This window comes from Callorhinus ursinus, unplaced genomic scaffold (genome assembly GCF_003265705.2).
Source record: "Callorhinus ursinus isolate GAN/ISIS: 27379988/994484 unplaced genomic scaffold, GSC_fseal_2.0 scaffold15, whole genome shotgun sequence".
Taxonomy (NCBI): domain Eukaryota; kingdom Metazoa; phylum Chordata; class Mammalia; order Carnivora; family Otariidae; genus Callorhinus; species Callorhinus ursinus.
Genome location: NW_027397077.1, coordinates 9,137,859 through 9,165,508, shown reverse-complemented (window position 1 = coordinate 9,165,508; position 27,650 = coordinate 9,137,859). Strand labels below are relative to the sequence as shown.

Below are 27,650 nucleotides of genomic sequence, written 5' to 3'. Positions count from 1 at the left end.
TCTCACTGAGCTGGGTCTAGGGAGGGAGGCAGTTGGTCTTAGTTAAAATACCACCCACTCTCACTGTTCTTAGTGGGTTTTAGTAGATTTTCTTTGGGGGAACAAAGTGTCTTTATTTGATACTGTACGCTCTCAGGACCACTTCCCCAGAGACTTTAAATGGTAAGTTTTAAAAATGATTTTCACCTGGGGTGCCTGGGTAGCTCAGTCAATTGGGCATCTGACTCTTGGTTTCAGCTCAGGTCATGATCTCAGGGTCATGAGATTGAGCCCCGTGTTAAACTCCGCACACAGCGGGGAGTCTGCTTGAGATTCTCTCTCCTTCTCCCCCCACCCCGACTTGCACTCTCTCTCTCAAAAAATAAATAAATAAATAAAAATTTTCACCAGTTTCACTGAGGAGGGATCTTCAGAGCTCCTCAAGCTATCATTGGTAGATGTAGAACTAATTGGGATTACATATTATGTTTATGTCTCATTTAACCTGGGACAGTTAGGACATTTTTGAAGACTATAGGCATGTGTTTTATAAAATGACCCTCGGTTTGGATTTGTTTGATGTTTCCTCATGAACAGATTCAGATTATGCATTTACAGCAGGAATACCACAAAAGTGATACTGTGTCCTTCTCTGTGCAGTGGATCAGGAGGTGCGTGTTATCTGTTTAACACATTAGGTGTTATTTTAATTCCAGGCATATATTGAGTATTACATGGTATATTTTTTGATTATTAAATTGAAATTTTTATGTTATTTGCATTTTTATAAATGCCTTTGCTGAATTATCTATGGGATTGATTTTATCAATTCTAATATTCTAATATTGTTGTGTTTTACTAAGAGCTCTTTGTATTAATGATATTAATTCTTGGGCATGTATGTTGCAAATTTTCCCCAGTGTAGTATTTGTTCTTAATTTCTTAGGACTTTAGTTTTTGGTAACTTGAAACTTAAATTTTTTAAAAAATGATAGTATTTTCCCATATGACTTCTACCTCTGGTGTCATGCTTAGAAAAGCCCATCTTTTTTTTTGAAAAAAAAAATTTTTTTTTTTTAAGATTTTATTTATTTAACAGAGAGACACAGCGAGAGAGGGAACACAAGCAGGGGGAGTGGGAGAGAGAGAAGCAGGCTTCCCGCTGAGCAGAGAGCCCGATGTGGGGCTCGATCCCAGGACCCTGGGGTCATGACCTGAGCCAAAGGCAGACGCTTAACGACTGAGCCACCCAGGCGCCCCAGAAAAGTTCTTCTAAGATTACAGAAATGTTTTCTTCTACTACATACTGATTTTCTTTTTGTATTTCCCAAATAGGTACGTTTGCAGGAGCACATGGGTGAAAAATACACAGCTTACAGTGTGAAAGCTCGCCAGTTGAAATTTTTTGAAGAAAATGTGAATTTTTGAGAATTTAATCTGCCAGTACTAGAGACCTATTTTTAAAGGTTTTTGGCTTAAACAAATAACTCCATAATAATGATTGGAGGCCATCACCATCCTTCTCTTTTTTTTTTTTTTAACTGGGAGAAAAGTGGGCTCGAACAGAGTAACATGAAGCAATGTCACAAAAGAAAGAAAAAACCTTTGGCTAGCTTACTCTCTTGATGAAGAAAAGCTATTAGAAGATGTCTGGTTACTGTTTACTGAGCCTTAAACCACCAGTTTTATATTTAGAACTTTATTTTTAAGATACTAATTAGCTTGATTACAGGGCCATAAAATTAGATTGGAAGTTTTATATTGTACTATAGTGATAAATGCATAGGAGAAGTAAATAACATGCCATAGTGATACTAGTTGTCATTGTTAATAACTTTAGGTAGTAGTTGATAAATTATTTTTTTAAAAAGTCAATTCATGATTCTGGGAGTAGATTTGAATATGAAGTTGTATCTACTATTTGAGCAACTGAATTCCTTTTTTATATATTGATGGATGTTTAGCCTTTTATTTTCATTTAATATGAACCTCATTTACGGTATATAAGAATTGAAACAGAAATATTTTGGCTTTGTCAATCAACGTTTTTGTATACTGGTCTTTTTTTAAGAGTAATATTTTCATTGGCAAAAACATTTCCTAAAACACTAATTCCCTTTCCAATTAAGCAATTTGTAAGTGAAGTCCAGCTCCTTTTAGTTATGTTGGACATATTTATCTCCTGAATATGTACATCAAATTATTGGTTGTCTTTAAATGTATGACTATGTATCACATATTTTATTAGTTGTTTAATAAGGGGGTAATTCCCATGTGGGAAATAAATTGTTTTTATAAAAGTCTTGATAGGTAAATTTTCACTTCTATATTCAAGGGACTTTATTTAAAAATGAATACTGCTCCAGAAATGTTTTCATTTTTCTAATTAAAAATGTTACCTGACCTTCTTTGAAAATTACACATAAAATATTCTAACAAAATGTTCCCTTTCCAGTCACTTAACGGACTTTTAGTTTTTACTGTGTGCCAGGTGCTGTAGGTCAGGAGCTGCAGATATAGTGAGTAAAACACAATACTCCTTGCTCTTACAGTGCTCATAGTCTGGTTTCTGAGACCTCTTAGTTTTACTTTGAAGGGTTTGTTAGAACTCAGCAGTAAAACCACCTAGTCTCAGTCCCATTTGGGGACAAATCTTTGGCAAACTGGGTTTTCCTCAACTATTCACCATTTCTTGCATGTTTTACGAATCTACATCTTTCTGGAGAGACATCAGTTTTACTTAAGTTTCTTACTAATTGCCATATGTACATATTATTTTCTTAGAATTTAAAAATTCTCCCCCATACGTTATTCCCATTCTGCATATTTTTGTTTTGCTTAAACATTCATTCAGTTTTCATCCCAATATCTTTTGGTCATTCTGTGGTTTTTCTTTCCTGACGGCTTAATCATTTTTAATCTTTCTTATATAATTATAAAACACCTTTAACAGGATGAATTTTCTTCTCAGTATACCTTTGGCCACATTTCAGATTTTGATATTATTTTGACATTAAATCTTAAATAGTCAATAATTCTGGTTTTGGTTTTCTCTTTAAGAAGTGTTCCTTAGGGACACCTCAGTCGCTCAGTTAACCATCTGCCTTTGGCTCAGGTCATGATCCCAGGGTCCTGGGATTGAGCCCCACATCGGACTCCTTGCTCAGTGGGAGCCTGCTTCTCCCCCTGCCTGCTGCTCCCCATTCTTGTGCGTGCTAACAAATAAATCTTAAAAAAAAAAGGTAGTGTTCCTTAATTTCCATATACAAGGTTCCCTTGCTATCTGAAAGTAGAGCATTCCTATGAAACCTCTGGTAAGCTGAAATGGTGAAAAGCAAAGAGTATCCCCCACTTTCTGAAAGTTCGTGACACGCCACTTCGCTTTTATGAAAGACCTACAGTAGTACCTGTTTTTGCTAACTCAAAAAATCTAAAGAGGATTTTCGCTTTTATGAAAAAAGCCATTACTGTAGAAATGTAAGCCTTTTGTAAAAGCAAAGTGACATGAAATGAACTTTTGGAAAGCAGGATACCTGTATTTCAAAAGCCAAGAAAATTGTATCTTCTTGCTCCAGCTACATTGCAGTGTTGTTACTGAATATGACCTGCCCAACTTTTATTTCTTGGAATTGTTTTCCCTGTGGCTCAGTAGATGATCCATTATTGAAATGACCCTATGGGCATTTAATAAGATGAATTCTGTTATGCACAGACAGAATCACTTCCCTTTATTTATTATTCAAACCTATGTATAAGACCTGATCAACAGAGTATTGTGATGATGGAAATGTTCAGATACATGCAATGTGTTAAGGCAGCCACTGGTCATATATGGCTTTTGAGCTCTCAAAATGTGCCTAGTTTGAGGAACTCAATCTTTTAGTTTTAATTTTTTATAAAGTTTTTTAAAAGATTTTATTTGACAGAGACATAGAGAGGGAACACAAGCAGGGGGAGTGGGAGAGGCAGAAGCAGGCTTCCCACCCAGCAGGGACCCTGACGTGGGGCTCGATCCCAGGACCCTGGGACCATGACCTGAGCCAAAGGCAGTCACTTAATTGGGCCACTCAGGCGCCCCTAGTTTTAATTTAAATAGACACATGTGACTAATGGCACCATATTGGATAGTGCAGCTCTGAATTATTCACTATTTATTGAGCACCTACAAAGTGTCACAAACTTACAGGTACTACACAAACAGCAAAGAGCTCAACAAGATCCCTGTTCCCAGGAAGCTTACATTCTGGGTGGGGCCAAGGAAAAAAGATATAATGTGGGATATATTAGTGCATATAAAATGAGGCATACCACTTTACTTTGATAGGTCAGGAGATGCTTCTTTATAGTCACATCTGAGTAGAGACCTGAGTGAAAGGAAAGAACAAGTCATGTATATCTGAGAGAAGATGTTTGAAGTACAGAGAACAAGTGCCAAAGTCTTCCTTTTGATCACCTGTCCACTTGATCTACCAAAATCTGAAAGGCGGTGTTAGTCTCCTACCAAGAATGTAGCTTTGCCAAACTCTTATGTAACAATCTCTATACATTTCATGTCATATTTAATACATAATTATTAACAGTGACATCTTAGCAGCTATGAAATGTTCTTTTTCTCCATTTAATGCTTTCTGATTAAGTATCTGGCTTTCTATTACCCCTCCTTTCTGCCTGCATCTGCCTAATACCTTGTTCCTATTTTCACCTTGGGTGTCATCGTGAAAATATGAGGTAACTTGATGTTTAACACTTTTTGGGAGTTCCTTTTTAATCACATTTATTACTCTTGATATGCTCGGTCTTGTTTCTGCTGTCTTAATTTTTTTTTTTAAACCTTTCTGATTTTTGCCATATTAAGGTCTTTGCTCTCATTTTTAAACTTATATTTTATTAAGTCCTATTTACTGGTACTGAGAAATAGAATATTATCTATGATAACCCTCCCACTCTCATCCCACACACCAAACCTTTAGAACATTTTTCTCTTCAGCCCTCTGGACAATTTAAAAAGAATAGGTTTCTACTTTGGTCCACCTCAAGTAAAGCATGGATTGCATTTTTTCTGCTTAACAAAAGCCTTATTTTAGTGGTACCAAAATATTATCTTCCCACAAATTTACATTAGTAAATTTTTTCATAGGTGCTTACTGTTGTCAAGAAAGACATCTTTTAGGAACTCGCAGCTACAGAAAATAGAGATGATGCTTTCAGAACCACAGACTTCTAACTTTGGCTTTTACTCGTAGGTTTGCTTGGAGAACAATGAACAAAAGACTCTTTAGACATAGACTTGCATTGAGTTTTAATCGAAAACATTAAAACAATTTAACCACTGATAGTGAATTATAAAACTTTGACAGTTAAATTGTACTTTCATTTATGAGGCATTTATTCATTATTTTGGTAGACCTGAAAGAAACTTTGCATACTTGTGTTTTCTGTTCTCATTTCAAAGGAAGGTTATGAAGAGACGGTCTAAAATATTTATAAATCAAAATCCAGCTGAATTAGAAGTGAAATACAAAGAACAAAATCTACACGCAGCTGTGCTGAAAGAGCAGCAGTGGGTTTTAGCTCGTTTGGGGTATGAAAACAATTGAGCTCCTCACACAAAACAAAAGCAGGTGCAACAGTAAAGCTAAATCATGAAAACCCTAATTAGTTATTTTTAGCATGCCTCTTAATTTTTCTTTCCCCTGGTTTCTTGTCTTCTGAGCCTGAGTCTTGAACAGGTAACCACTTGAGGGGGTGCCGGCGATAAATGGGCCATGGAGGAAGGGTCAACTGAGCCAGAACAGAGAAAAGCCATCAATATTAAACATGAGAAGTCTGAAAGAGCATTACGTATAATTTCTGGTTCCCAAATACCTCCTATGCTAAGGGTAAAAACAGCAGCAGCAAAACTGACATTCCAATGAAAACTATATACCTCTACCCAGACAACATAATTTTAAAATTGGGTACAAGCCTCACCATTTACACATAAGGCTTTAAGAGCTAAAAGGTGAGGAGGAAGCATTATGAAGACCATAGCAAATTCCTGCTAGCTTTGACTTTACTGCTTGGAGCAGCTGCCAAAAGAAATGAGCTGTGTCCTTTTATGCAGCTTACTTATCTGACACTTATTTGGCATTCTATTTTTCCAATGATAGCCAGGTGAGACACTAATGGCAAAAGGAGGTTTCGAAAAGTTGGTCTGGTCCTCACACCTAGGTCCAACCCAATTCAGAAAACTTAACAGCCACTAACATACAAACACCCACAAACTTACCAAACACGAAAAAGCAAATCCGGCCATTACTATATAGACAGTCCACCCGAACTGTTCAGCCACGTACCCGTAGATAAATCCAACTATCTGGAAACAAACGAAGCGTATTAAATAAATACAGTCAAGCTGGTTGGGGGAGGGGGAGAAGAAAGCGAATACTATGCAAAACCAATACTTACTGCAGAAGAAAGAATAATTCCCTGAAACATCTGTTCAGCTAGCTTCTGGCCCTTGTAATCCTAGAGGTGAAGAAGAGCAAAGCAGAAATTGGTTCCACCACGGGAAGAGGCACAGTTCCTTCCCTGGCCTCACAGCTTTGGCACCGGGCAACCCCAACGTCAGGGGCCCAAAACTGTGCGAAAAATGAAATTCTGGGTTTCCTGAGGAAACTGAAGCATCCTAACAGAGCACAGGCAGGGGGATCCTCCCGGAGGAAGAGAGATGGGGACCTGGGAAGCACAATTCAGGAAAGCGACTGACTGCAAGGCAGCCATCCGAGCCAGGAACCGCGCAGCACAGGGTCGGTGCTCCGATAAGGGCGGCGGAGCTGCGTGCGGGGGTCTTGGGGCCGAGCCCTCACCATTTGCGTGGGCAGTGAGCTCAGATGCTGCAACATGACTGGCTGAGAAGGCTGGCAGCCGGGCGAGAGCAGCAGCGACTCGGGGACCGTAGGCGCCGGGGTCCGATACCACGGGTAGCTCGGTGGGCCCGCTGAGCGGGGTAATGCGATGGCCGCGGCCCCGGAAGCGGATGTTTCCCACAGACCCGAACGGCCCGAGGCCCCGCCCCGCGCCATCGCTCTGCGACCTGAGCTTTCGGAGCCGGCTGTAGCCCGGCGCACTACCCACGAGGGATGAGGTGGTGACGACCGAGAGGAGGCATCGCGCGCCCGTGAAGGGTTCGCCGTCGGTGCTGTCGGGTGCCGGGAGCCGCGGGGCCCGGCCCAACAAACTGCCCTCCACCGCACCACCGCGGCCTGACCGTTGCCGGCGCGCACCGCGTCTCCATGGCGACAGGCTTTTCTCGGCGAGGACCCCAGCGGCGGGGCTGCCCGGCGGCGCCTGTTCGGCGCCACGCTCCCGCAGTCCGAGCGGTGGGCAGACTTCGGGTTGCCGGAGTGTGCGACGACCGCGGAGCTAGCGGGCGGGTGGGCTCGGTCCCGAGTGCAGGGGAGGCGGACGGCCCGGCGGCGAGCTGGGCCCCCGGGCCTGCGGCGCGGACGCTGAGCTGGCGGGGCGGGCCGGGGCTCGGGCCGTAGCTCCTCCTCCTCCGGCTGCAGGTAAGGGCTGCCGCGGGGAGCGTCCTAGGGGAACGGCTTGGCTGGACCCTAACGAAGGGCGGGAGGGGGTTGTCTCTGGGCCTTGGGGGAGGTTCCGGAGCGTCCCACCGACCCCCGTCGCCCCTAAGCGTAAGGGGGCCCTATTGTCTCCTAGAATTTAGAGGGGACTACTCCAGGCCACATCCTCGAAAGGGCATCCCCTCGAAAAGGGGACCCGCCCTCGGTCCCCCTGCACCGGTATGGAGAGATACCCCCAGCCGGAGAATCTCCAAGTTGGCCGTGCGGCATGCTCGCCGGCTGCACCGGGCCCTCCCAATAGAGACCCATCAAGGGTTCGCTCTGCCTCTCTCTCAAGGGTGTGTCTACCTCAAAAACTTAGGCCCTCCCTTGTTACTCTGAGCGAGGTGCGGTGCCCATGTGTCGGAGAGAAACCGTCCTGGGGAACCCAGACCTCTAGCCTCTAGGCTGTGTTCCGTGTCGGGGTCACAGACGGTGGGATTCTCAGCACTCCCGGGACAGGCGGCCGCCCTCATTCATATATTCACGGTACCTTTTCTATGCCATGCAGTGGGCCTAGGATACTGCTGTGACCAACACCAGGCTCTTTCCTTCCTAGAGCCCAGAGCGTGTCAAGGGAGACAATGGCATAACCCCAGAAATAAATGACAGCCAAATTTATTCTGGGATAGGGAGGCCTGAGAGATGTGGGAGCTAAGGGCAGGTGCAGCTGAATATGGGGTTTGGGAGAGTCTCCCATGAGTCCTGAAAGCCAAGTAGCTAGCCAGATGAAGAGGTAGGAGAAAGTGGAGGTATATCCTTAGTACCTTTCCACCTTTCAGCCTGGCAGAGACCTAATAGTCTTTCTGTTGTATATAGAAATAGACCTGTCCCTCTTTGTTACTACCCCCCCACCCCCGCGCCGCCTTTTTAAGTTTTATTTATTTAAACAATGTCTACACCCAACATGGGCCTTGAACTCACAACCATGAGATCAAGAATCGCTAGCTTCTGAGACTGAGCCAGCCAGGCACCCCTGTGTTATCCCTTTTTAAATGCACTTCATTGTGTGGCAGTTGCTGTAGAGGCTTTATGGTATCTGAGCTATAAGATATGAGAAAAGGAAATTGCCTGTCTGGTTCCATTTGAGAGAGCTCTTTGTTGGAATCCGTGTCGGCCCTTATGTTGAAATGTATTTCATTATAAAAAATGGTGTTCCCTTTCTGAGCTGAGAACACCTTTGCTCCTGTTTACAAGACCATTCAACAAATAACACATGCCTAATATCAGTCGTGGTTTTTAGATGGTGAGGATGCATCAGTAAACACTTTCAGTGGGGTCTCTGTTCTCAGAGAGCTTACATTCTAGTCTGGGAAGACAGAAATAAAACAAATGAGAGAATTTCATAATTAAGGAGGGGGTATGGTGAACTTTCCTGATGGCCTCTAAGGGGAATGGATAAGGGGACAGAAAGATGACCTTGGTCTTTGGTGACCTCAAGAAGATCAGTTTGAATGGAACAGTAGGGACGGAAGTCTGGTTGGAGAGGAGGAGAGGGAGTGGAGCTAGAGATGCAATTTTTTCAAGCTTTTAGAATGAGGGGAGCAGAGAAATGGGTCTGTGGATCAACTTGCGTGTGGGTAATGGTGTCTCTCTCTCTCTCTCTTTTTTTAATTAACTGGAAGATAGAAGAGCATGATAATATGCTGATGGGTGTGATCCAGCAGAGAGGGAAAGTGTTTGCTGAAGCTGCACCAAGGAAACAATTAGAGGTTAGGTTACAGAGTGTCAGTGGAATGGCCTTTCATGGGACTACATATTAACAAGAGGGAAGGTGGAAAGGTAGGCACAGCTGCCAAGAATGTGGGGACTAATGCAGGTAGCTAGCAAGTTAAAAAAAGTGATGTTCTTTCTCCCTAAGATTTCTTCACCCATATTTCTGGATATGCCTCCCTTGGTTGTATGCGTGTGTGCATGTTTTGTGAGTGATTTGGGAATGTGAAGGTTTTATTTATAATTTCTAAACAAAAAATGAATTTCCATAGTGAAAAACAGTATGGCTGATCACATTGTTCACAGCTGTGTACTCTTAGAAAAATACAGCCACTATTACACATCCCAGGGTCTATGTAAAGTTTTGAGAAATCTTTCTAACCACATCAGTGAATTTCACTACAAGGAATGCACCAGAAAAGGAAATGCGGAGCAGACCTATTCATAATAATTGGCATTTTGCATATACGTATAACTGTGGAAGAGTTTTAGAGGCAAGTGGTTTCTGCCCTGCTGAAACATCAAGTACCTGCTAGGATTGTGGTTTTTTGTGTCTAGGTAACTGGAATAGCACAAATACATACACCTCTCAATCCACTATCTGTAAGTAACTGTTAGTGGACATTGTCTCTTGTACCATTAAGTAAATGAGATTTATTCGAGGGTGATCGTTCTTTCCAGTCTTGGTAGAAATTGGCTCTAAGCAGCAAATGCTATGGTTTTGTCTAGCAGCTCCTGGTTAGCCGGTTTCTGTAGGTAAGGCTCAGCTCACCATGTGATAGAGGCACACTGCTGAGGCATACTGATGTGTGTTCTTTAGAGAAGTAGCTCACTGGTATGATGTACTTTATATGTACTGCTGTAGAAAGAAATGAGAGGGGGAGACTGTGTATTTTATTCTTTAGGAGTCTTAAATTATTTTCTCCCAAATTTGTAGTGTGACTGATAATCCCCCGTTTTTAAAACAATCCTTCAATATCTTTCTCTCTTTTTCAAACATCTTAAGAAATCAGGTGTCTGATAGGGACACACTTCTACGATTAAATTAATTCAGACTTTGATTTTAGAAATATGCTATAATTCAAAGTGCTTTGTGAAGTTAATGGCCTTGTGTAAATGTTAGGTACTCCTATGGGGGAGGATGAAGTAGAAAAGGTAAAGGTCTCAGAGGTAAGATCATAATATCCTGGATGCATAAAATCTTTTAAGGAAACATTATCCAGACATGTTATAGAAATCTGATCGTTTAATTTAGTTACACACACATTCTCATTTGATTGTGATTATTTTAGATTTTTATTTTTTATTTTTTAAGTAATCTCTATACCCACTGTGGGGCTCAAACTCAACCCCTAGATCAAGAGTTACATGCTCTACTGACTGAGACAGCCAGGTGCCATTATTATTATTATTATCTTAAGATTTTATTTATTTATTTGACAGAGCATAAGCAGGGGGAGCAGCAGAGGGAGAGGGAGAAGCAGGCTCTCTGCCAAGCAGGGAGCCCGATGCAGGACTCCATCCCAGGACCCTGGGATCATGACCTGAGCCAAAGGCAGATGCTTAACTGACTGAGCCACCCAGGCACCCCTCTCTGCTATAGTTTTGAATGAATTTGATAAATGTTTTTCTCTTTAATTCCAATTAAAGCTGAATGGGATAAAACTCAGAACAGGGATGTTTTGTACCAATGAGGCCGACCTCAGGTTATCTGATCATAGATAACTGAGTCCATGTCTAATTTAACTAGGAATTTTGAGTAGAAATTCATTCAGAAAACATTTCCATAGTGGAAATGTATTCTACCAAGTATTCCTCTTGGTAGAATTTATTTTGCTTTTCATCTGGTGACATTTAATGTACAAAGCTATCTATTTCTCCCACATTATTTGCAAGTATTTTATTATCATGACTACTATATAAAATTCGATCTCAATTTGGGTTCTTGGAAACTATTAATTCAAAATGAGTTTCTGGCAGAAAATACTGTTATGTTTCTACCTGAATAAAAGTGTTGAGGCATTTTGATGGTAATTCTCATGTACCTGCTGACTTTGGGGGCTTGTTTTTGTCTTGTAGGGTTAAAAACTAGTATTTATATAAGACAGAAGAGAAAGATGTCATTCCGTAAAGGTATGCTCTTTCTACAAATTACATTGTTTTTATAGCTGCTCAGAAGGTAAAGAGATGTAATGCAGGCTTTTCCTGTGTTTCAGTAAACATCATCGTCCTGGTCCTGGCTGTTGTTCTCTTCTTACTGGTTTTGCACCATAACTTCCTCGGCCTGAGCAGTTTGCTAAGGAATGAGGTTTCAGGTATGGGAGCCCTTACTAATGGCTTGGCACCTGTTGAGGACCCGGAGTTCCCTGTACCCCAACATTCTAAGTTACATTACTAGGCTAAAGGAAAAGGAAGTTTTCTTCTTGTCCTTACAAAAGCTGTTAGACTCTGGGAAAGGGAGTGGTGGTACTCAGGCTCTTGCAGCCCCACCCCCCACCCCTTCTCCTGTTATGTGGAGATTTGTTAAGGGTTTGATCTGACAGCAGATCCCTTTTCACCCCATCAGAGGCCTTAGGGGAGCCTCTGTGGGCTGCTGTCTGCTCACACTGCAGCAGAGCAGGGCTTCAGAAGGTGGGGACAGGTGAGTGACGCTTCTCTTTGATGCCTGCCCTATTTACTAGTGTCAGTGTGGTTACTTTCCTTTAACCTGTGGAAGAGTATCACTAGGACTCTAGTAGAAACACAAAACCATCAAGCCTAGCAACTAATTAAAAAAATCACTTTACTGTATAATTCCATCGTCAGTTCTTTTAAATTAGTTGTTCATATTGCTCCTGCTTTGGTATTGAGGGATGTTTGAGGCCTTACGATGTTTGTCAAAAATCATTTTGGGTTTGCCACCCACCATAGTTGACCACAGCAAGAAAAGACTAATAGCCTTCCCCTGACCTTTACTGAGTGCTCTGATAGCATATTTTACAAGTGTGTATTTACATATATACATATTCTATGTACATAAAGGAATGTATGTTCTAGTGGGAACATTTATAAAAATGAAAAGAGCATTTAGGCTCCATGAGAGTAATTTGTTCACTCCTTTATCTCCCATGCATATAAATGATGGCCAGTACACAGGAGGTGCTCAATAAATTTTCATTGAATACATGATTTCATTACTTAGAGATAACTATCATTAAAATTCTGGCATAGTACCTTCCTGGGTTTCTCTTCCTGTGTATACAGTTTTTCTATTATGAGATTATGCACTTTATAAACTGCACATGACAGGTTTTCCATGTGATTGTATCTGAAGCAAGTCACCATGATGGTACTCCTCATACATAATTTTAATGCCCCATAGCTTGTTTCCACAGGAAATAGTCTTGGTACAATGACTCAAGACTTTTTTTTGAAGAAACATGTTACATAAAGCACACAAGTATACATGTGTACTTGCTTATTGTCTATCCTTCATGATGGCAGAGATTTTCTCCGTTTTATTTATGGCTACAACCCCAGTGCCTAGATACTGCCTTCCACATATTAGGTGCTCAGTGTTCAATGAATGTAAATGAATGAATATATATTTTAAAAGGCAGAAAAGAACCCTTATGAAACAGTACTTAGAGTTGCTGTGTGTGATGCAGTCTGATACTTTTCTAATTCTATTCCAATTCAGGAACCGTTTTCCTACTCAAATTCTGATTGTGACCCACTGAATTGATTTCATGCCTATTATGGGACATAATTCATAGAGTGAAAAACAACTGTTTAGTCTCTTTCTAGGTTTTCACAATTATAAACAAACTTGTGACTTCTGATTAACTTCTCAGATTTGTCCTTAAGAGAGGACAAGGGGAATTACTGGCTCAGAGGCCGATATACCTGTTTAAGGTTCGTTTATTTATTTAAGTAATCTCAACCCCTGATGTGGAGCTTGAACTCACAACCCTGAGATCAAGAGTCGCAGTTCCCCTGACTGAGCCAGCCATGTACCCCGCATTTAAGGCTCTTGACACAAATTGCTAAAATACATTCTTGAAAGATTGTTGTATTCCCACCAGTAGTGTATCAGAATTCACTCCACCATTTTTTTTTTAATGCTTCTGCTTTTCCAAAAGCCTTGTTAAATATAGGAGAAGAGTTTCTGAGCTATATGCCTCACATTATAATGAGGGGAGAATGAGGTAAGTATAATCCCCACCTTACCTCTTTTCATGTCTTGGGCTCTCTATCAAAAGCTCATGAGATTGTATCACAATGCCTTTCTTGTGTGTTCTTTGCAGATTCAGGAATTGTGGGGTTTCAGCCCATAGACTTTGTCCCAAATGTTCCCCAGCAAGCTGTAGACGGGAGACAAGAGGAGATTCCTGTGGTCATTGCTGCATCTGAAGACAGGCTCGGGGGGGCCATTGCAGCTATAAACAGCATTCAGCACAACACTCGCTCCAATGTGATGTTCTACATTGTTACACTCAATGGTACAGCAGACCATCTCCGGTGAGCTCTGCTTGCCTGATGATTCTGCTTGTAGAGGATGCTCTAGAACAGGCCAGCTGCCAATCCAGGAAATGTTTTTTTCTATATGTCTATATGTCTGTAGTTTTTCTATACAGTTGGAATTATACCACATAAAAACTGCACATTTGACATATTTTTCCATGTGATTGTATCATAAACATGTCCCTATTGTAGAAGAAACAATACAAGGAATTTGTGCTAAGATGTAAATCACTGTGCCATATACACATTGTTAACTCAAGCGGATACTGTTTTGGTAATGAGCTTCTCAGTGAAAGCAGCAGTATGTTGATTTATATCCTGTTACAAGTTCCTTATCTCATGGACATACCCTGATTAGGTCCAGAGTGGGATGGGATGGGGAAGCAATGGCAAGGTGGTGTGGCGAAGTGAGCAGACACTGAATCCAGATCCTGGCCCAGAGTGACTGGGTAACATTACTTAACCCCTTGGAGCCCATTTCCAGATCTCTAAGTATGGGGTGAAAATATCCAACTTAGAGGATTATTGTGTTGCAAATGAGAAAATATATAAAAAACACTAAGAACATAATCATTGAGTAAATGTTCCTTACTACAATTGTTGTAACTAATCATAGAATCCTAAGCTGATGAACAAGAGTTCACCCAGGTCTTAAAAATGCTCTGAATTCAGATTTATGAAATTTAGTCAAACGTCTTGTCCAACAGGTTGACAGTTGTCAAAGTTCTAAAACATTTCTGTCCTTGTGCCTTTCTACATGGTTCATGTTTAGTTTGTGAAAATTGTGATGACTTATTTTTCCCATTTTATCCAAAACCATCTAAAATAATGTAAAAACAAATATTGCATTAGAATAGCTACAGAAAAAATGTGCAATACTTTAGAGAACATGGAATTTTTCTTAGAATACCTTAGACTCGGGTGGAAGAATTAGTCATTACAGTGAATTAATGAGTCTGTAATAGCGTGATTACCACTTTGTCGATAATTAGCTTTCACTACCATCGAAGTCTGACTTCTTTACCATGTTCGGGACAAGAGTTGGACCACATGTGGTGATGGAATGTTCTCAACTCCAGTTTTTCTACAGCAGTGATCCCAAGTGTGAGCCTGGTGGGAGCACTATCCATCACCACAGAATTGTGGTTCAGGCAGGGACTTGGATGGGCACACCCTCACTGCAGATGAGGAATCCAGGATTTGCAGAGGGGAAGGGGTGAACGGGCTTTAAGACACCTATCTGGTCGCCAGGGTTTCTCTTACATTATGCCCTTGGAAGGCACAAAGAGAAGGCTGCAGTCTTGGGGACATGGTTATATAAAACTGAAATTTGGTATATTTTCATCAGGTCCTGGCTCAGCGGCAGTACCTTGAAAACCATCAGGTACAAAATTGTGAATTTTGACACTAAACTTTTGGAAGGGAAAGTAAAGGAGGATCCTGACCAGGGGGAATCCATAAAACCAGTGAGTTCTGTGTATCCTTGTTTGTACTTGGGAATATAGTTGACTCTAGAACAACCCAGGTTTGAACTGCAAGAGTCCACTTATATGCAGATTTTTTCAATAGATTTTTTTTTTGATATAGTACTGTAAATGTTTTTTCCTTGATTTTAACATTCTGTTATTGTGATGCAGTATATAATTCATGTTAACACAAAATATGTTGACTGTTTATATTCTAGGTAAGGTTTCTAGTCCACAGTAGGTTATCAAGTTTTGGGGGAGTCAAAAGTTGTATGTTGATTTTTGACTGTCCAGGAGGCTATTATCCCTAAACCCTGCATTGTCCCAAGGGTCAGCTGTATTAGGAAATGACTGGAATATCTGGGTAACTGGGTGCACTGCAAGTAGCTCCCTGGGGGCCAAGGTGGGGCAGTTCTTAAGAGACCTTCAGTGGTCTTCTGCATGGGTACAAAAAGCATTCTGGGAGTTTCTAATGAAGGCTTAGCCACTGACGAATCCTATGCCAATGCCTCTTTCCTTTTCCTTTCCCAGTTAACCTTTGCACGGTTCTACTTGCCAATTCTGGTTCCCAGTGCGAAGAAGGCCATATATATGGATGATGATGTAATTGTGCAAGGTACCAAAGACTTGTTATTACCATTGGTGCTGTTCTCTGTCCAGAGTTTGGGACAGAGGTTTCCAGCTGGGAGGTTGTGGTTGTTTTATTTATGGTATCCTATAAAAGGTCATCCTAATTGGGAGGAATGGGCATCTTGAGGCAACTCAAAGTATAAATCTTTTGTAAATCTTATACTTTGTCTATTTCAGGGGATATTCTTGCCCTTTATAATACACCATTGAAGCCAGGACATGCAGCTGCATTTTCAGAAGATTGTGACTCAGCCTCTACCAAAGTTGTCATCCGTGGAGCAGGGAACCAAGTGAGTTATTTATTCGTTACCTTGTACAGACACTCCACGCTCTATAATGCAGGGTAATGGAGGGAAGGCAACAAAATCAGGGAGCTCTTTCTTTTTTGCTGCGTTTTACATTCCTCACTTCATCCCAGAACTCAAGGTTGCTTTCCTATGGATTGGTCGGTGAACTTGACAACCTAATTCTCCTTGAACATCTAGCTTAGTGTGTTTATTCTAGGTTTCTACTCTAACTTCGAATCCGAGATTTCACTTACATGGAACCCTCTGCTGATAATCCAAGTAGTTTAATAAGCAGGTTTTTTCTTTATTATATTCTTTATTAGTTACAGATCTATTCTGTTTGAGGCAGTGAACATCTCTATTTCCCCTTTGTGTTTTAGTACAATTACATCGGCTATCTTGACTATAAAAAGGAAAGAATTCGCAAACTTTCCATGAAAGCCAGCACCTGCTCATTTAATCCTGGAGTTTTTGTTGCAAACTTGACAGAATGGAAAAAACAAAATATAACTAACCAGCTGGAAAAATGGATGAAACTCAATGTAGAGTAAGTATATAGCTGACCACACTGTGAAGACCCTAATTTCAACCCTGGGGGTCTTATCTTAAGAGTAATTTGTCAGGATTTTCCACTAATACCTTACATTTGTCATCTCTCCCAAGAGAGGGGCTGTATAGCAGAACACTGGCTGGCAGCACCACCACACCTCCTCTGCTGATTGTATTTTATCAACAGCACTCTACCATCGACCCCATGTGGAATGTCCGCCACCTTGGTAAGTCAAAAAAATTCACCAAAATGCCTAAGCTAATAAGGAATTAGTTGAAGGACTATCCTCAGGGACGGGCTGTATCTAGTTTCCTTTAAGTTTTCTACAGTTTGATGTAGCATTCTTATTTCTGACTAGTAACTAGTACAATCATTTGGCTCTTTTTCTCTCAATGTAAGGTTCCAGTGCTGGAAAACGATATTCACCCCAGTTTGTAAAGGCTGCCAAGTTACTCCATTGGAATGGTCACTTTAAGCCATGGGGAAGAACTGCTTCCTATTCTGATGTCTGGGAAAAATGGTATATTCCAGACCCAACAGGCAAATTCAGCCTGATCCGAAGACATATGGAGATCTCAATATAAAACAAAACGTAATTTATACTAGAAGCATTTCTCAGGAAATCCTGGAAGACAGTATGTGTGGGAAGTAACAGTTGCAAGGCTTCAAAGCCTATCTGCGGCAGCCCACGGAAAAAGGGACATTTCAGCTGGGTCAGGAGGACAAACTGCCCCAGCTAGCAGTCAGCTAGCTCCCCAGAGAGACTATACATGTTCCCATCTGCCTTACCAAGTGTTTGCTTACTACCGTGCTGAATGACCGGAGGTAAAAGGACTGACAGGGGTGGTACAGCTAGTTCAACACTGCGGCTTGGTTTTAATTTTGTGACCTTAACCTGTGGTCTGATCTGTTAATAAAGTGAAACCTACATTTTTCAATAGGTATGATTTTTTGCTTCCAGATAATTAACTATACTTCCATTCACTCATTGTGTTAAGAGAGGAGTTGTCTTCTTATAGAACTTAGACACTTTCTACACTGCCTTATTTTTTAAAACGAATGTATGATAGTTACAAAATTTACAGTTTACATCATACTGTAACAAACTGGTACAGCACACACAACAGCTTAGCAGTCTGTTCAAAATGTTAAGAAGCCACCTTACAAAAGGACAAGGTTCTGTTATACATAGTCTGTGAAGTCATAAGCGTCATCTTCCTCTTCAGTCATTTTATCTGAGATGTAAGAATGTGCGAACTCATCTATATTGGAGGAAAAAAAAAAGAGGTTTCAAAAAAAAAGGGCAATTCCATACCATGCTGCTTTGTTAGTAAATCCCTCCACCCAAGTTGCCCCACCTGCTTGAGACTCCTCAGGCAGTGCCTCCCAGGCCTCTTCTGCCCCAGACATGTCTAAGCTCTTTTCCTGTGGGACGAAGAGAAATAGTACAAGATTAGTAGCCCTTGTCTGTTCATTAACCCAAGGAATTGCATATCTGGAAAAAGACTCTGAAGTTACACATAAATGGACACACAAAATTAAGACTAATGATTGCAACCCTTAAATATTTAAATTTTAAGGAGTTTTTTTTTTGTAATCTGTCATGAACTGTTTAATTTTTCCCTTCAGCCCCTTCCCATTTGTTAGACATTATAATGCTAGGAAACTTACTTCAGCTTAAGCAACTCGTGCAACATACTTACACCAGCTGCTTCTTCAACACTTTCCTGGTCACTGTCAAGGTCACTGTAGTTCTCCCCCTCCTCCTGCTGCTTCTCCTTCTGTTTTGGCAGTTCTTCAGGTACGTCCTTTTCCTCAATTATTCCATTTGTCAGACCCGAAGACTGGAAAAGGATGCTGCTGGCTAAACGAGGGCCCCTGATAGCTAGGGAAGGAACACAGCGCTCATGTAAACAGAGGAGACCTTTTATTTGCCTATCAGCTAATGAAGACCGCAAACACAAGACTTGCTTACTACGTATGCTGTGTGCATTGTTCTTTTCCAGTTCTTCCAGATTAAGGTCCTGTTTCACATTTGTCAAAATGCCCTCATTAAAATGTGGAGAAGGAGTCCAGGATGTAGGGGGATGGCAATAGTAACCTAAGGAAGCACTGGTATTAAAAACAAGATTTGTCAAAAATCAGTTCCTTCATTCCATGTGATCCTCAAAATGCCAACAGAAAGGGTCTTACCCTGTCCACTCCGACCACATCAGTTTGGCAGCACCTTCTAAATTTGGACTTCCACCTTTTCGGTGCAGTCCTCTTCTCTGAGCAAGTGATGTAAAAAACTCCACAGGATTCTTAAAGTCTGGAACAGTAAATTTCAGTACTACCTTAAAAAAAAGAAAAACCGAAAAGGTCATTCATCTGATCAGTGTAAAAAAAACAAAACAGAAAAAACCTTGAAAATCTTCTACTTAAAATGCTTACGATGAAAGAGAAGACAGAACTCAAGGGAAGGGGGTTCTTCTACCTGTCGAGCATCAGCCTGGGCCAAGATGGCACTAGCAGCCTCCACTGGTTTCACCACCTCAATACTTGCTGGACTTCTCAGAGCAAGTGCGCTGGCAGAGTTAAGTGGAGACACAATGAGACTTGGACTGTCTAGGACTGTGATTTGTTTGTCCAGGGGGACAACGTGCATGCACCTGGAACAAGAGGGATGGTAACTGATGGGAGCACTGGTTTACCTGAAGGACGAGAGACAACACGAAGCTCAGGGTTGGATTGAACAAACTCAGCACAGTCTGTCAGATCCAGTTTATCATCATTTGCTTCATGTTCATCTGAAACTCTTAACAGTGTTCCTCCCCTACTAAAGAGAAACACTACATGTTAGAGCTTATCTGTTGACCTAAACACATGCCATTTCCTCTGCCATGAAAATTTCCCCTCCACCTGGCTTTTTTTTTTTTTTAAAGATTTATTTATTTATTTATTTGACAGAGACACAGCAAGAGAGGGAACACAAGCTGGGGGAGTGGCAGAGGGAGGGGGAGAAGCAGGCTTCCCACGGAGCAGGGAGCCCAATGCAGGCCTCGATCCCAGGACCCTGGGATCATGACCTGAGCCTAAGGCAGACGCTTAACCATCTGAGCCACCGAGGCGCCCCCACCTGGCTGGCTTCAATTCAGAATTGAGTTCAAGCATCCCTTCTGAGGCAGCTTCTTCTCTCAAATCTATTTGCTTGTCTTTCAAACTAGATGTGAGCTATTCCACTCTAATCAATTCTTCCCTAAGTCTAGCACTGACTTAACCCTGTTCCTTTCACTGACACCTCTAAAATAAAAATAGTAAATGGTCTTCCTTAAGCTATCCAAAACAATTACTCATCTATAATGAAATATCACAATTATGGAAAAACTCACTTTACCTTGTAAGCCCCATGGATATACCAACATTACATATCCGTTCTTGTTTTAAATTATTGATGCTGCTGCTTTTCCCCACATTTGGGAAACCTACAAATGGGAAATCCACAGAAAAGGCATTACGTATTGGTAATTATAAAATTTCCACTGCCTTAGGTTTGCCTGATGTTTGCAGCAAGAGTTGGATCTGAGTGTCTTCACTTCAACACTAAGACCAATCTTAGCATCTTCATTTCTTGCACAAGTAATCAAAGAGCAGGAAAAGATGATTAATTCAAATAAACCAGGAGCTTTCAGAAGCCAACTTCCTACAGTGCACAGCACTGAAACAGGCAGCAATTAAAATTTTTGTGATGATGAAGTGGGCAAGAAGCTAATGTTCGAACACGCCCTTTATTGAGTACCAACCCAAGACACTGTTAACATGAATAAAACCCTGGCACTTAAGAGATAAGACATAAATAAAGTGTGTTGAACTGAAACTCACCAATTACTCCAACCTGAATGGCTTTGCCACAAGCCTCCTGAAAACCTCTGAGAAGCTTCCAAAGGCTGTCTTTCCCAACACAGACTTCGCTTTTGAATGGAGCTCTCTTCCTTACCTTCAAATGCTAAAATTCCATATAATTAGTTTAACTACTTCTGATAACCCACCAGATAAAACCCAAGCAATCTGACTCCAGAGCCCAGCTATTAAAATCACCACACTATTATCTTTCAGATTATCTCTGGATGAAATCAGAGTTGGATCTTTTGAGTTCTCATTTTTTAATCAAGATTTTATACACTCATCATATTTCAGCCATCCAAAATCTGAAAGAACCACACTTCCCACCACTGACTGAAAAAGTACCTTGATTATCTTGCCCTTGTCTTTATTTGTTGAGGCTCTGAACACCACTGTTGGTAATTCCTTCTTCAAATAATTTAGCCAGTTCTCCAAATTCTCCTTTGGTACCAAATCTAATAGGGATTAGGAATAAGACACATGCTACAATTTGGTCACTTTGTTGACATGAATATGCACTATCTGATAAACTGGATTTTACTCTGGTTTGTTTCTTCAGTTTTTTCAAAAGGATTTAAGTGGAAGATGGGAAGAGGGTAAGCTCCCTACCATGCTGCCCTTATCTTAACAGAATTCAGCATCTACACCTCAGTATTTCTTCAGTCCCCCTCTGCCGGGCTCACCCTTTCAGAATTAAGTCAACCTGTAGATTATGACCCTACTAGCTTAACTCTACAGCTATGTTTCCAGAATCAGCCATGTTACCTGAGAGTTACCAACAGTAACTGAATGCCATTCTTACTTTCTGCTTCACAAGTCTCTCTCTACTCTGGGTTTTCCTGGCCCTGATGTTCAAACCAATGCTTCCTAAGTGCACTTCATATAAATACTGTCATGTATAGACTTTATGCAGATGTGGGGAATATGGCAAACTACCATCACTTCCTATGTGCAATATATTGCACAGTAAGCTGAGTAGAGAAGCTTACACTCTTAAATAAGACAAGATGATAAATACTGAATGGCAAAAGAACAGTAGAAACCTGTTAATCACTTACAGAAAATACCTCCATCCCATTGCCCAGCACTGTCTTTGGCAACAAGACCATATGCACTGGCTTTACTGAGGTCAGAGTTGGATCTTATCAGTCTTCAGTGAAAATCAGACTGCTCACACATTTTCCTCATACCTCACTAGTGCATATGGAACATAAAAGGCATCCCTTTGCTCACCTGATTTATTTAATACAAGTACCAGCTTCTTCTGTCCATCCTGGATAATGGCCTCTTCTACCTGGGGACACCTGCAACCAAGTGGATCTCTGGCATCGAGCACCTCCAGCACAACATCTGAGGCTTCAATCACCTGTCAAGGCAGAAACTATCAGAGGAGTATCCCTTGCTCTGGCAACACCCTCCATACAAGTATACTGACATTTTCCACTTTGCAGCAGGGTGAGCTCAGAGTTGGATCTTACATCTTCACCTGGGCATGAAGAATGTTCACATGTTCATCATTTCTCACAGGAAAGTAAAATATAGGTTTGCTTGGCAGCCTCTAGTCTCCCATCAAAATGGATTTCAAAAGTGGAAATACCTCCACTGTCCGAATCTATAACCCTCCAATGGTGAATTACATAGTGTGACGCCCCCCCCCCTCCCCCCGGCCCTGCAAGAGCTGCTGAGCAGCAGTCATGTTCTATTCAGAGGGGAGTGAGCCTGGGAAAATGAATATTGGGGATGGAGTTCTGGGGAGCAACTATGCCAAGACACTCCCTTGACTTCCTTCACTTACGTTTCAACAGTTTTGTTTCCACACTACTTGCTCTAATGTATTTTCCTCTATTTTAAAAAACCACTATCAACATGTTACTTTAACACAAAGCAACCATTTTTGTAAATGAAGCTTATAGGGAACTGTTCCTGTGCAAAAATTTTAAATCTTAAGAATATTTCAGTTAAATAGAAAAGGCCCTAAGTAGAATAAACCACAATAAATAAATAAATAAAAATAAAAACTAAAAAACGGGGTAAGTCAACTTGCTAAAGGATTCATCTAGCTCAAGTGAACTCCACTTCCACATTTACAGGGCTGGTGTCAGAAAAAGAACTCTAGCCTTTTCAACCTCATTACCATTTTTAGACACTGACCTAGACTAAAATACCTTTTTAAGTTCCTGACAATACAACTTCTTCGGATTCTGTTTGCCTGACTTGGGTTTGTCCTTAGCTCTGCCATGCCCAAATTCCTGCAAGATAAAGATAAGGGAAAAAGGACACAAAATTAGCACTTTAGGTGCAACCTGATTCTCCATTTTCCATGGCTAACTACGGGCACTGCAGGTGATATTTCTATTAGTAAAAGAGAGCTGGAACGCTCTCTCTGTCCAAGAGGCACAGCAGCCCCTGCCCCGGGTATGTGTTTTTACGTCTACGTCAGAACCCTCATTCACAAAGATACTTAATCCTACCTCCTTCACAGGTTCCAAGTTAGATGGCTTAACACCAGGGTTAATTTCAAGTTTTCTTTTCTTTTCCTGTTCCTTCTGCCTGTCAAGTTTCTGCTGCTGTTTTAGTTCTTCAAGCTGTGTCCAAGCCGTAAGAGAAATGGGTGAGCCAAAGCAACCTGGTGTTATTTTACTTTGAAAAGCTACACATACCCACACATCACTTGTTCAAAGTTTGAATTAACATATCTTACCCGCTGTTTCCTTAGCTCAGCTTCCCGAAGAAGAGCTTCTTTAAAGGGAGCACTGTTTGGAACTCCTGGGTCTTTTCTAGGCTTTTTGCGACCCCGTTTTTTAGCCTCCTTCCTCAATTTTCGATGGTGCTCTCGAACCTATTATAATAAAAATTCTTGTGAGTACCTGGCTAAAGTTCGTTATACCTATAAAATAACCTGGAAAAGTTAACTTATAACCGTATAGAAAGCATACATATTTATGTATAAAACAGCAAAAAAATGTCATCAGGAGACTTTGCAGACATTAACATGTTGATCAGAGTTTACAGACTTATCACCAAATTACTGCCCTTTCCCAGAGCTACACTCCTGATGTCTAAGAACTTGTGCCCACAGACAGTCTATTTAACCTCAGTTTCATGAGGTGAAATCCTATTAATCCAAACCTCCCGGTGGAGGAGAGGTGGGGCAGAAATCAGTTTTGCATTATTTTAATATAGCTCTTCAAACACAGCACTTACCTTTTTTTGGATTTTATAACGCTTATGGCAGGTCATGCGTTTACTTGCTTTCTTTAACTCTACAAAAAAACCCATCGCAAAACAATTAGACACAAGAGATCCGTTTGTTTAGTTTTTAGTGACTGCTCGGGGGTTACGTCCCTTTTCCCATTTAGCAATTAGCTCTCAAACCTAATTTAAGAATCATATATGGTGGATAATAAACATAGGCCATTCTAAAATCTCCGGACAATTTGACACAGTATATCTGGAGCAGAGCCCAGCTTCCTTACGCCCCCTCTTCCCATAGTAGACTGAAATCGCACACAGGAGCATGAGACCCAAAACAGCAGGCACTTCTTGTCACACACGGTGAATCACAAGTTAGGACCTAACAGTGGATTTCGGAGGTGGCACTCAGACCTCTCTAGGGCCAGACTGAACGTGGGCCAAGGGAGGAAAATGCTGGGCCTGCAACCTGGCTCAGACACTGTTTACGCAAGAGGCCCAGGCTTCATCTTCCCTTTTTTTTTTTCTTTGAAGATTTTATTTATGTAGGCGCCTGGGTGGCTCAGTTGGTTAAGCGTCTGCCTTTGGCTCAGGTCATGATCCCAGGGTGCTGGGATCGAGTCCCGCATGGGGCTCCTTGCTCAGCGGGAAACCTGCTTCTCCCTCTCCCTGCTTGTACTCTGTCTCTGTCAAAGACTCCCCCCGTCTCTCTCTTTTTTTTTTAAGATTTTGACACAGAACAAGAGCAAGGAGAAGGGCAGAGGGAGAAGCAGACTCCCCGCTGAGCAAGGAGTCCACGGAGGGCTAAATACCAGGACCCCGGGATCATGACCTGAGCCGAAGGCCGCCGCTTTACCGACTGAACCACCCAAGCGCTCCGGTGAAATTCACTTTTGTCTTCCTTTCGTAAAACAAACCGGCGGTCAGCGTGGGGCCTTCCAACCCTCGCTTCTACTGCGGACCAGCGCGACGGCCTACCCGCAGGCTCCTCCATTCCCACATAAGAGCGCCCCGGTGGTTCGTCAACCATTAGAGAGAAAGGCCCCTCCACACCCGCTCCCTGACCCCACTCACTCGGTCGCTTCATACTGGTAGTGGCAAGGGCAGTGCCGGCAGCGACTGTAGCGGCAGCAACAACAACGCGCCTCCAACACAGCCACGTGTAAATTGCGGCCAAGCTCGAGCGTCACGCACTGACGCTACCGCCGTAAAGAGCGCCGCTGCCCGCTCGCGTGCGCGCGCACGCAGTGTCGTGCGGGGCCGGGTTCGCTTGGCGGCCGCGGGACTGGTTTTGCGGCGGCACCGGGAGGGGTGAGGGCGGTGAGGGCGGCGGGTGCTGGAGAGACGGCAGCGGCCGCAGCCGGAGGAGCAATAGCAGCAGCCGTGGCGGCCACGGGGCGGGGCGCGGCGGTCGGTGACCGCGGCCGGGGCTGCAGGCGGCGGAGCGGCTGGGTAAGGCCGGGCTCGGGGCGGGCGGGGCCGCTCCTTCTCGGCCGGCTGCCGGGCCTTTGTGTGGGCCCGGGCGGGCGGGAGCAGCGGCGGAGGCCCCGCCCCGGCCGTGGGGACGCGCCGGTCGGGCCGGGCGCGCGGGGCGGGGCACGGCGGCGGGCGTCGGGACGGCCAGGGAGCCTTGCCGCACCTGCCGGCCGGGACAAAGGCGCGCCACGGCCCGGAAACTCCTCGCTCCCTCTTTCCCGCCCCTGCTGCTGGCCGAGCACTCGTCGCGGGCAGCTTCAAAGCTGTCAACGTTTCATTTAGTCCCCGTACGAGTGACAGGTCCGGAAAGTCTTTCATTTCTTCCGCAGGTCAGGGCCTCCTTTTTTTGTTGTTTCTTGACGGTTCGGACGCAAACTCAACTAGTGAAAAAAATTTTTTTAATTTTTTTTTTTTTTACATTTTCTAGATGACTGTGTTCAGACCGAATGTTTTTATCAATGGGACTTGTATTTATAGTAAAGGCTAGATTTTTAAGTATCTCATGTTCCTGCAGCACCACGAAAAAGAAATCGAGGTTTTAAAACTCTACGTTTCCTGGTTTTTAATAATTTTCCACCTCTTAAGATTTTTTACTGAAAGAAATGTAGTTTTGTTGTGATAGAGCAGATATTGGTGATTTAAATAAGATTGGCAAAATGTAGAAGAAATACTGAAAACCAAATGGCAAATACACGGTATAGCAGATATAGAAATTATTACTGTGGTTATAGAACATATGTTGGAATAAAACATTCTTACTAACTTATATTCCAAAAAACTAGGGCTCCTCAAAAGTGGTTTTGAAGTGATGTTTCTCCATTAAGAGTAGTATGATTTTGCTTTATTATTTGTTAACAGATGTCGGTATTTTAAGATTCAAAGGAAGTTAGGAAAGTATCTTTTGAAGAACTATTTCCAACTTAAAACAGTAACAAATGTGTGGATAAATTGAAGGGCCTTGATCGCTTTCTTTGGCTTTGGGTGTACCTCAAATATTAATATTCTATCCAAAACCCCAAGATTAGTAAATTGTGGTATATATATATGATAGGCTATTATCAAGCCATCAAACATCATGTGGAAGAATGTTGACTTGGAATAATCCTGAGTTAAAATACAAGGTGCAAAATAATACATATGTTTTAACACTTTTGTTTAAAAAAATAGGCAACTAAGGCATAGAATAAATACAAAAAGCTGTGAATGCCAATGTTAAGGGTGTTTTTTCCCCTAGGAAGAAAGATTATGGTTTTTTTCTCCTTCAAATCCTGTTTTCCAAGATTCTTGTTCTAACCATGTATTACAGTATTGAGTATCATGAGAAATAGAGGAAAGTACGAAAAGTTTATAAACTGTCAACATATACCATGTGGGTATAATGAGTCAGTATTTTCCCAATTGCACATTTTAAAAGTTATTCATTAGTGTCCACTGTAATTTATTGGTTATCAGACTTTTGGACATGTGACTGTAATCAGTGCCATTTTAAAAACCTGTATTTTATTAGCTCCAGAATCGATTTTCTCTTCATGGCAAAAGAATTGCTAAAGGGATGCTCACAGTCCTTTTAAACCACACAGACTTTTTTTAACGTCCCACTTATGTGTACTTTTAATGTGTTTATTAAAAAGTTGATCACTCATACTATACCAGAACTATTCTATAAGCTAGAGCTACAAAAATGAATAAAGTGCTATTCCTGTTCCCAGGGAGCATTTAATCCTAGAGTCGAAACTTCCTTGTCCTGTTTTGAAGTTTCAAAGTGATTTCATGAACATTTCACAGTCCCAATAATCTAAGGCAGATATGCACACCTGACTGTTCTCATTTTAGAAGTGAAGAAACAGCTCTGAGAGGTTGTGACTCAAGCAACATCAAACATAATTCAAAGTGGAAGACTTGGGACTCACATTCTGGTCGTCTGAGCTCAAGTCCTGTTGCTTCTCCCACCTGTCTGGCCACATTGCCTTTATTGCCAAACTTCCAAAATACATTTAAAAACGTGTCCTTTGGATAAGAAAATAATTGAAAATTACCCTTAAGTTACATCTTTTTCTTGTTTTAGCAGAGAAAGTTAATGATTTAAGGAGTTTTGGTTATTGTGTGGTCTAAACTGGTATATACACACCAACGATTTACAGTTTGTCATTTGCTTTTCAGTGGATTATTTCTGAAGGTAATTTTGATCGCCTGCCAAAATGATCGAAGGCTTTGTTTTTAATTTTTTAAAATTTGTGTGTGGTGTCTTTCCAATGCTGATAGGACTTTTGGAAAGAAATGTCTTTCTCTGAATTTTTTTTTGGGGGGGGGAGGAGTTTTCCAGACTCTGTTCACATGAGCCATTCTTGGTTTGTTCCAGCTTGCCAAC

The 27,650-nt window shown here is 41.8% G+C and overlaps 5 protein-coding genes and 3 non-coding genes across 35 annotated transcripts in view; 3 read left to right on the top strand and 5 right to left on the bottom strand.

Annotated features, from left to right (window-relative positions):
* Positions 1-3,067, top strand: part of NEK4 (NIMA related kinase 4) — a 37,960-nt gene extending 34,893 nt beyond the window's left edge. For 4 of the 7 annotated variants that reach the window (XM_073901348.1, XM_025885131.2, XM_073901345.1 and 1 more), the window contains 2 exons: positions 577-650; positions 1,315-2,420. In XM_073901348.1, the coding sequence (XP_073757449.1) occupies positions 577-650; positions 1,315-1,363 (123 nt within the window). In that variant the 3' untranslated portion in view covers positions 1,364-2,420. Of the gene's footprint in view, positions 1-576; positions 651-1,314; positions 2,421-3,042 lie in introns of those variants that run through there. The other 3 variants (XM_025885132.2, XM_073901346.1, XM_073901347.1) reach the window with 2 other exon arrangements.
* Positions 3,068-5,261: 2,194 nt separating this feature from the next.
* SPCS1 (signal peptidase complex subunit 1) lies at positions 5,262-7,104 on the bottom strand. The gene is made up of 4 exons (XM_025885138.2): positions 6,828-7,104; positions 6,427-6,486; positions 6,248-6,334; positions 5,262-5,760 (listed from the first exon to the last, which is right to left on the bottom strand). The coding sequence occupies exons 1-4, from the start codon at positions 7,041-7,043 to the stop codon at positions 5,635-5,637; spliced, it is 489 nt and encodes a 162-aa protein (XP_025740923.1). The 5' UTR covers positions 7,044-7,104; the 3' UTR covers positions 5,262-5,634.
* Positions 7,105-7,380: 276 nt separating this feature from the next.
* Positions 7,381-17,670, top strand: GLT8D1 (glycosyltransferase 8 domain containing 1). 3 transcript variants are annotated; one of them, XM_025885137.2, is made up of 10 exons: positions 7,381-7,526; positions 11,376-11,429; positions 11,513-11,611; positions 13,583-13,796; positions 15,148-15,265; positions 15,797-15,881; positions 16,073-16,185; positions 16,563-16,729; positions 16,846-16,958; positions 17,132-17,670. In XM_025885137.2, the coding sequence occupies exons 2-10, from the start codon at positions 11,414-11,416 to the stop codon at positions 17,314-17,316; spliced, it is 1,110 nt and encodes a 369-aa protein (XP_025740922.1). In that variant the 5' UTR covers positions 7,381-7,526; positions 11,376-11,413; the 3' UTR covers positions 17,317-17,670. The 3 variants fall into 3 exon arrangements, with proteins under 3 accessions (XP_025740922.1, XP_073757452.1, XP_025740921.1); XM_073901351.1 differs by lacking the exon at positions 7,381-7,526 and adding an exon at positions 9,237-9,365; XM_025885136.2 differs by lacking the exon at positions 7,381-7,526 and having other exon boundaries at positions 11,324-11,429.
* Positions 9,959-25,077, bottom strand: GNL3 (G protein nucleolar 3). 3 transcript variants are annotated; one of them, XR_012380898.1, is made up of 17 exons: positions 24,881-25,077; positions 23,819-23,877; positions 23,316-23,453; positions 23,086-23,199; positions 22,780-22,863; positions 21,848-21,980; positions 20,960-21,069; positions 20,594-20,717; positions 20,109-20,196; positions 19,166-19,383; positions 18,926-19,064; positions 18,708-18,844; positions 18,436-18,617; positions 18,091-18,157; positions 17,898-17,994; positions 13,506-13,639; positions 9,959-10,155 (listed from the first exon to the last, which is right to left on the bottom strand). XR_012380898.1 is itself a non-coding variant. In XM_073901349.1 (16 exons), the coding sequence occupies exons 1-15, from the start codon at positions 24,891-24,893 to the stop codon at positions 17,915-17,917; spliced, it is 1,686 nt and encodes a 561-aa protein (XP_073757450.1). In that variant the 5' UTR covers positions 24,894-25,077; the 3' UTR covers positions 10,559-13,639; positions 17,898-17,914. The 3 variants fall into 3 exon arrangements, 2 of the variants coding, with proteins under 2 accessions (XP_073757450.1, XP_025740920.1); XM_073901349.1 differs by lacking the exon at positions 9,959-10,155 and having other exon boundaries at positions 10,559-13,639; XM_025885135.2 differs by lacking the exons at positions 9,959-10,155; positions 13,506-13,639 and having other exon boundaries at positions 16,479-17,994; positions 18,926-19,068; positions 19,209-19,383.
* On the bottom strand, positions 19,442-19,518 carry LOC112834328 (small nucleolar RNA SNORD69). The gene has a single exon (XR_003210853.1). It is a non-coding gene; the product is annotated as a small nucleolar RNA SNORD69 (small nucleolar RNA).
* On the bottom strand, positions 20,833-20,914 carry LOC112834330 (small nucleolar RNA SNORD19B). Its single transcript, XR_003210854.1, has one exon. It is a non-coding gene; the product is annotated as a small nucleolar RNA SNORD19B (small nucleolar RNA).
* On the bottom strand, positions 21,731-21,807 carry LOC112834327 (small nucleolar RNA SNORD19). The gene has a single exon (XR_003210852.1). It is a non-coding gene; the product is annotated as a small nucleolar RNA SNORD19 (small nucleolar RNA).
* A 35-nt stretch (positions 25,078-25,112) lies between the features above and the next one.
* The window catches only part of PBRM1 (polybromo 1), a 113,217-nt gene continuing 110,679 nt past the window's right edge, over positions 25,113-27,650 (top strand). For 13 of the 18 annotated variants that reach the window (XM_073901342.1, XM_073901325.1, XM_073901337.1 and 10 more), the window contains exon 1: positions 25,117-25,258. The gene's annotated coding sequence lies outside the window, so the exon portion shown is untranslated. Of the gene's footprint in view, positions 25,259-25,443; positions 25,612-27,650 lie in introns of those variants that run through there. The other 5 variants (XM_073901333.1, XM_073901330.1, XM_073901328.1 and 2 more) reach the window with 4 other exon arrangements.

Excerpts from the sequence above, each read along its gene's own strand:
- SPCS1 (XM_025885138.2), bottom strand. The coding sequence starts at position 7,043 with ATGGCGCGGGGCGGGGCCTCGGGCCGTTCGGGTCTGTGGGAAACATCC. Across the intron at positions 6,335-6,426 it reads GAATTATTCTTTCTTCTGCA|ATAGTTGGATTTATCTACGG; the intron begins GTAAGTATTGGT and ends GTTTGTTTCCAG. Across the intron at positions 5,761-6,247 it reads GATTTGCTTTTTCGTGTTTG|TTGACCCTTCCTCCATGGCC; the intron begins GTAAGTTTGTGG and ends GTTCTGGCTCAG.
- GNL3 (XM_073901349.1), bottom strand. Across the intron at positions 22,864-23,085 it reads ACTTGGAACCTGTGAAGGAG|GAATTTGGGCATGGCAGAGC; the intron begins GTAGGATTAAGT and ends TTTATCTTGCAG. Across the intron at positions 21,070-21,847 it reads ACTTGTATTAAATAAATCAG|ATTTGGTACCAAAGGAGAAT; the intron begins GTGAGCAAAGGG and ends AATCCCTATTAG.
- GLT8D1 (XM_025885136.2), top strand. The coding sequence starts at position 11,324 with ATGGTAATTCTCATGTACCTGCTGACTTTGGGGGCTTGTTTTTGTCTT. Across the intron at positions 15,882-16,072 it reads TGATGATGTAATTGTGCAAG|GGGATATTCTTGCCCTTTAT; the intron begins GTACCAAAGACT and ends TGTCTATTTCAG. Across the intron at positions 16,186-16,562 it reads TCCGTGGAGCAGGGAACCAA|TACAATTACATCGGCTATCT; the intron begins GTGAGTTATTTA and ends TTTGTGTTTTAG.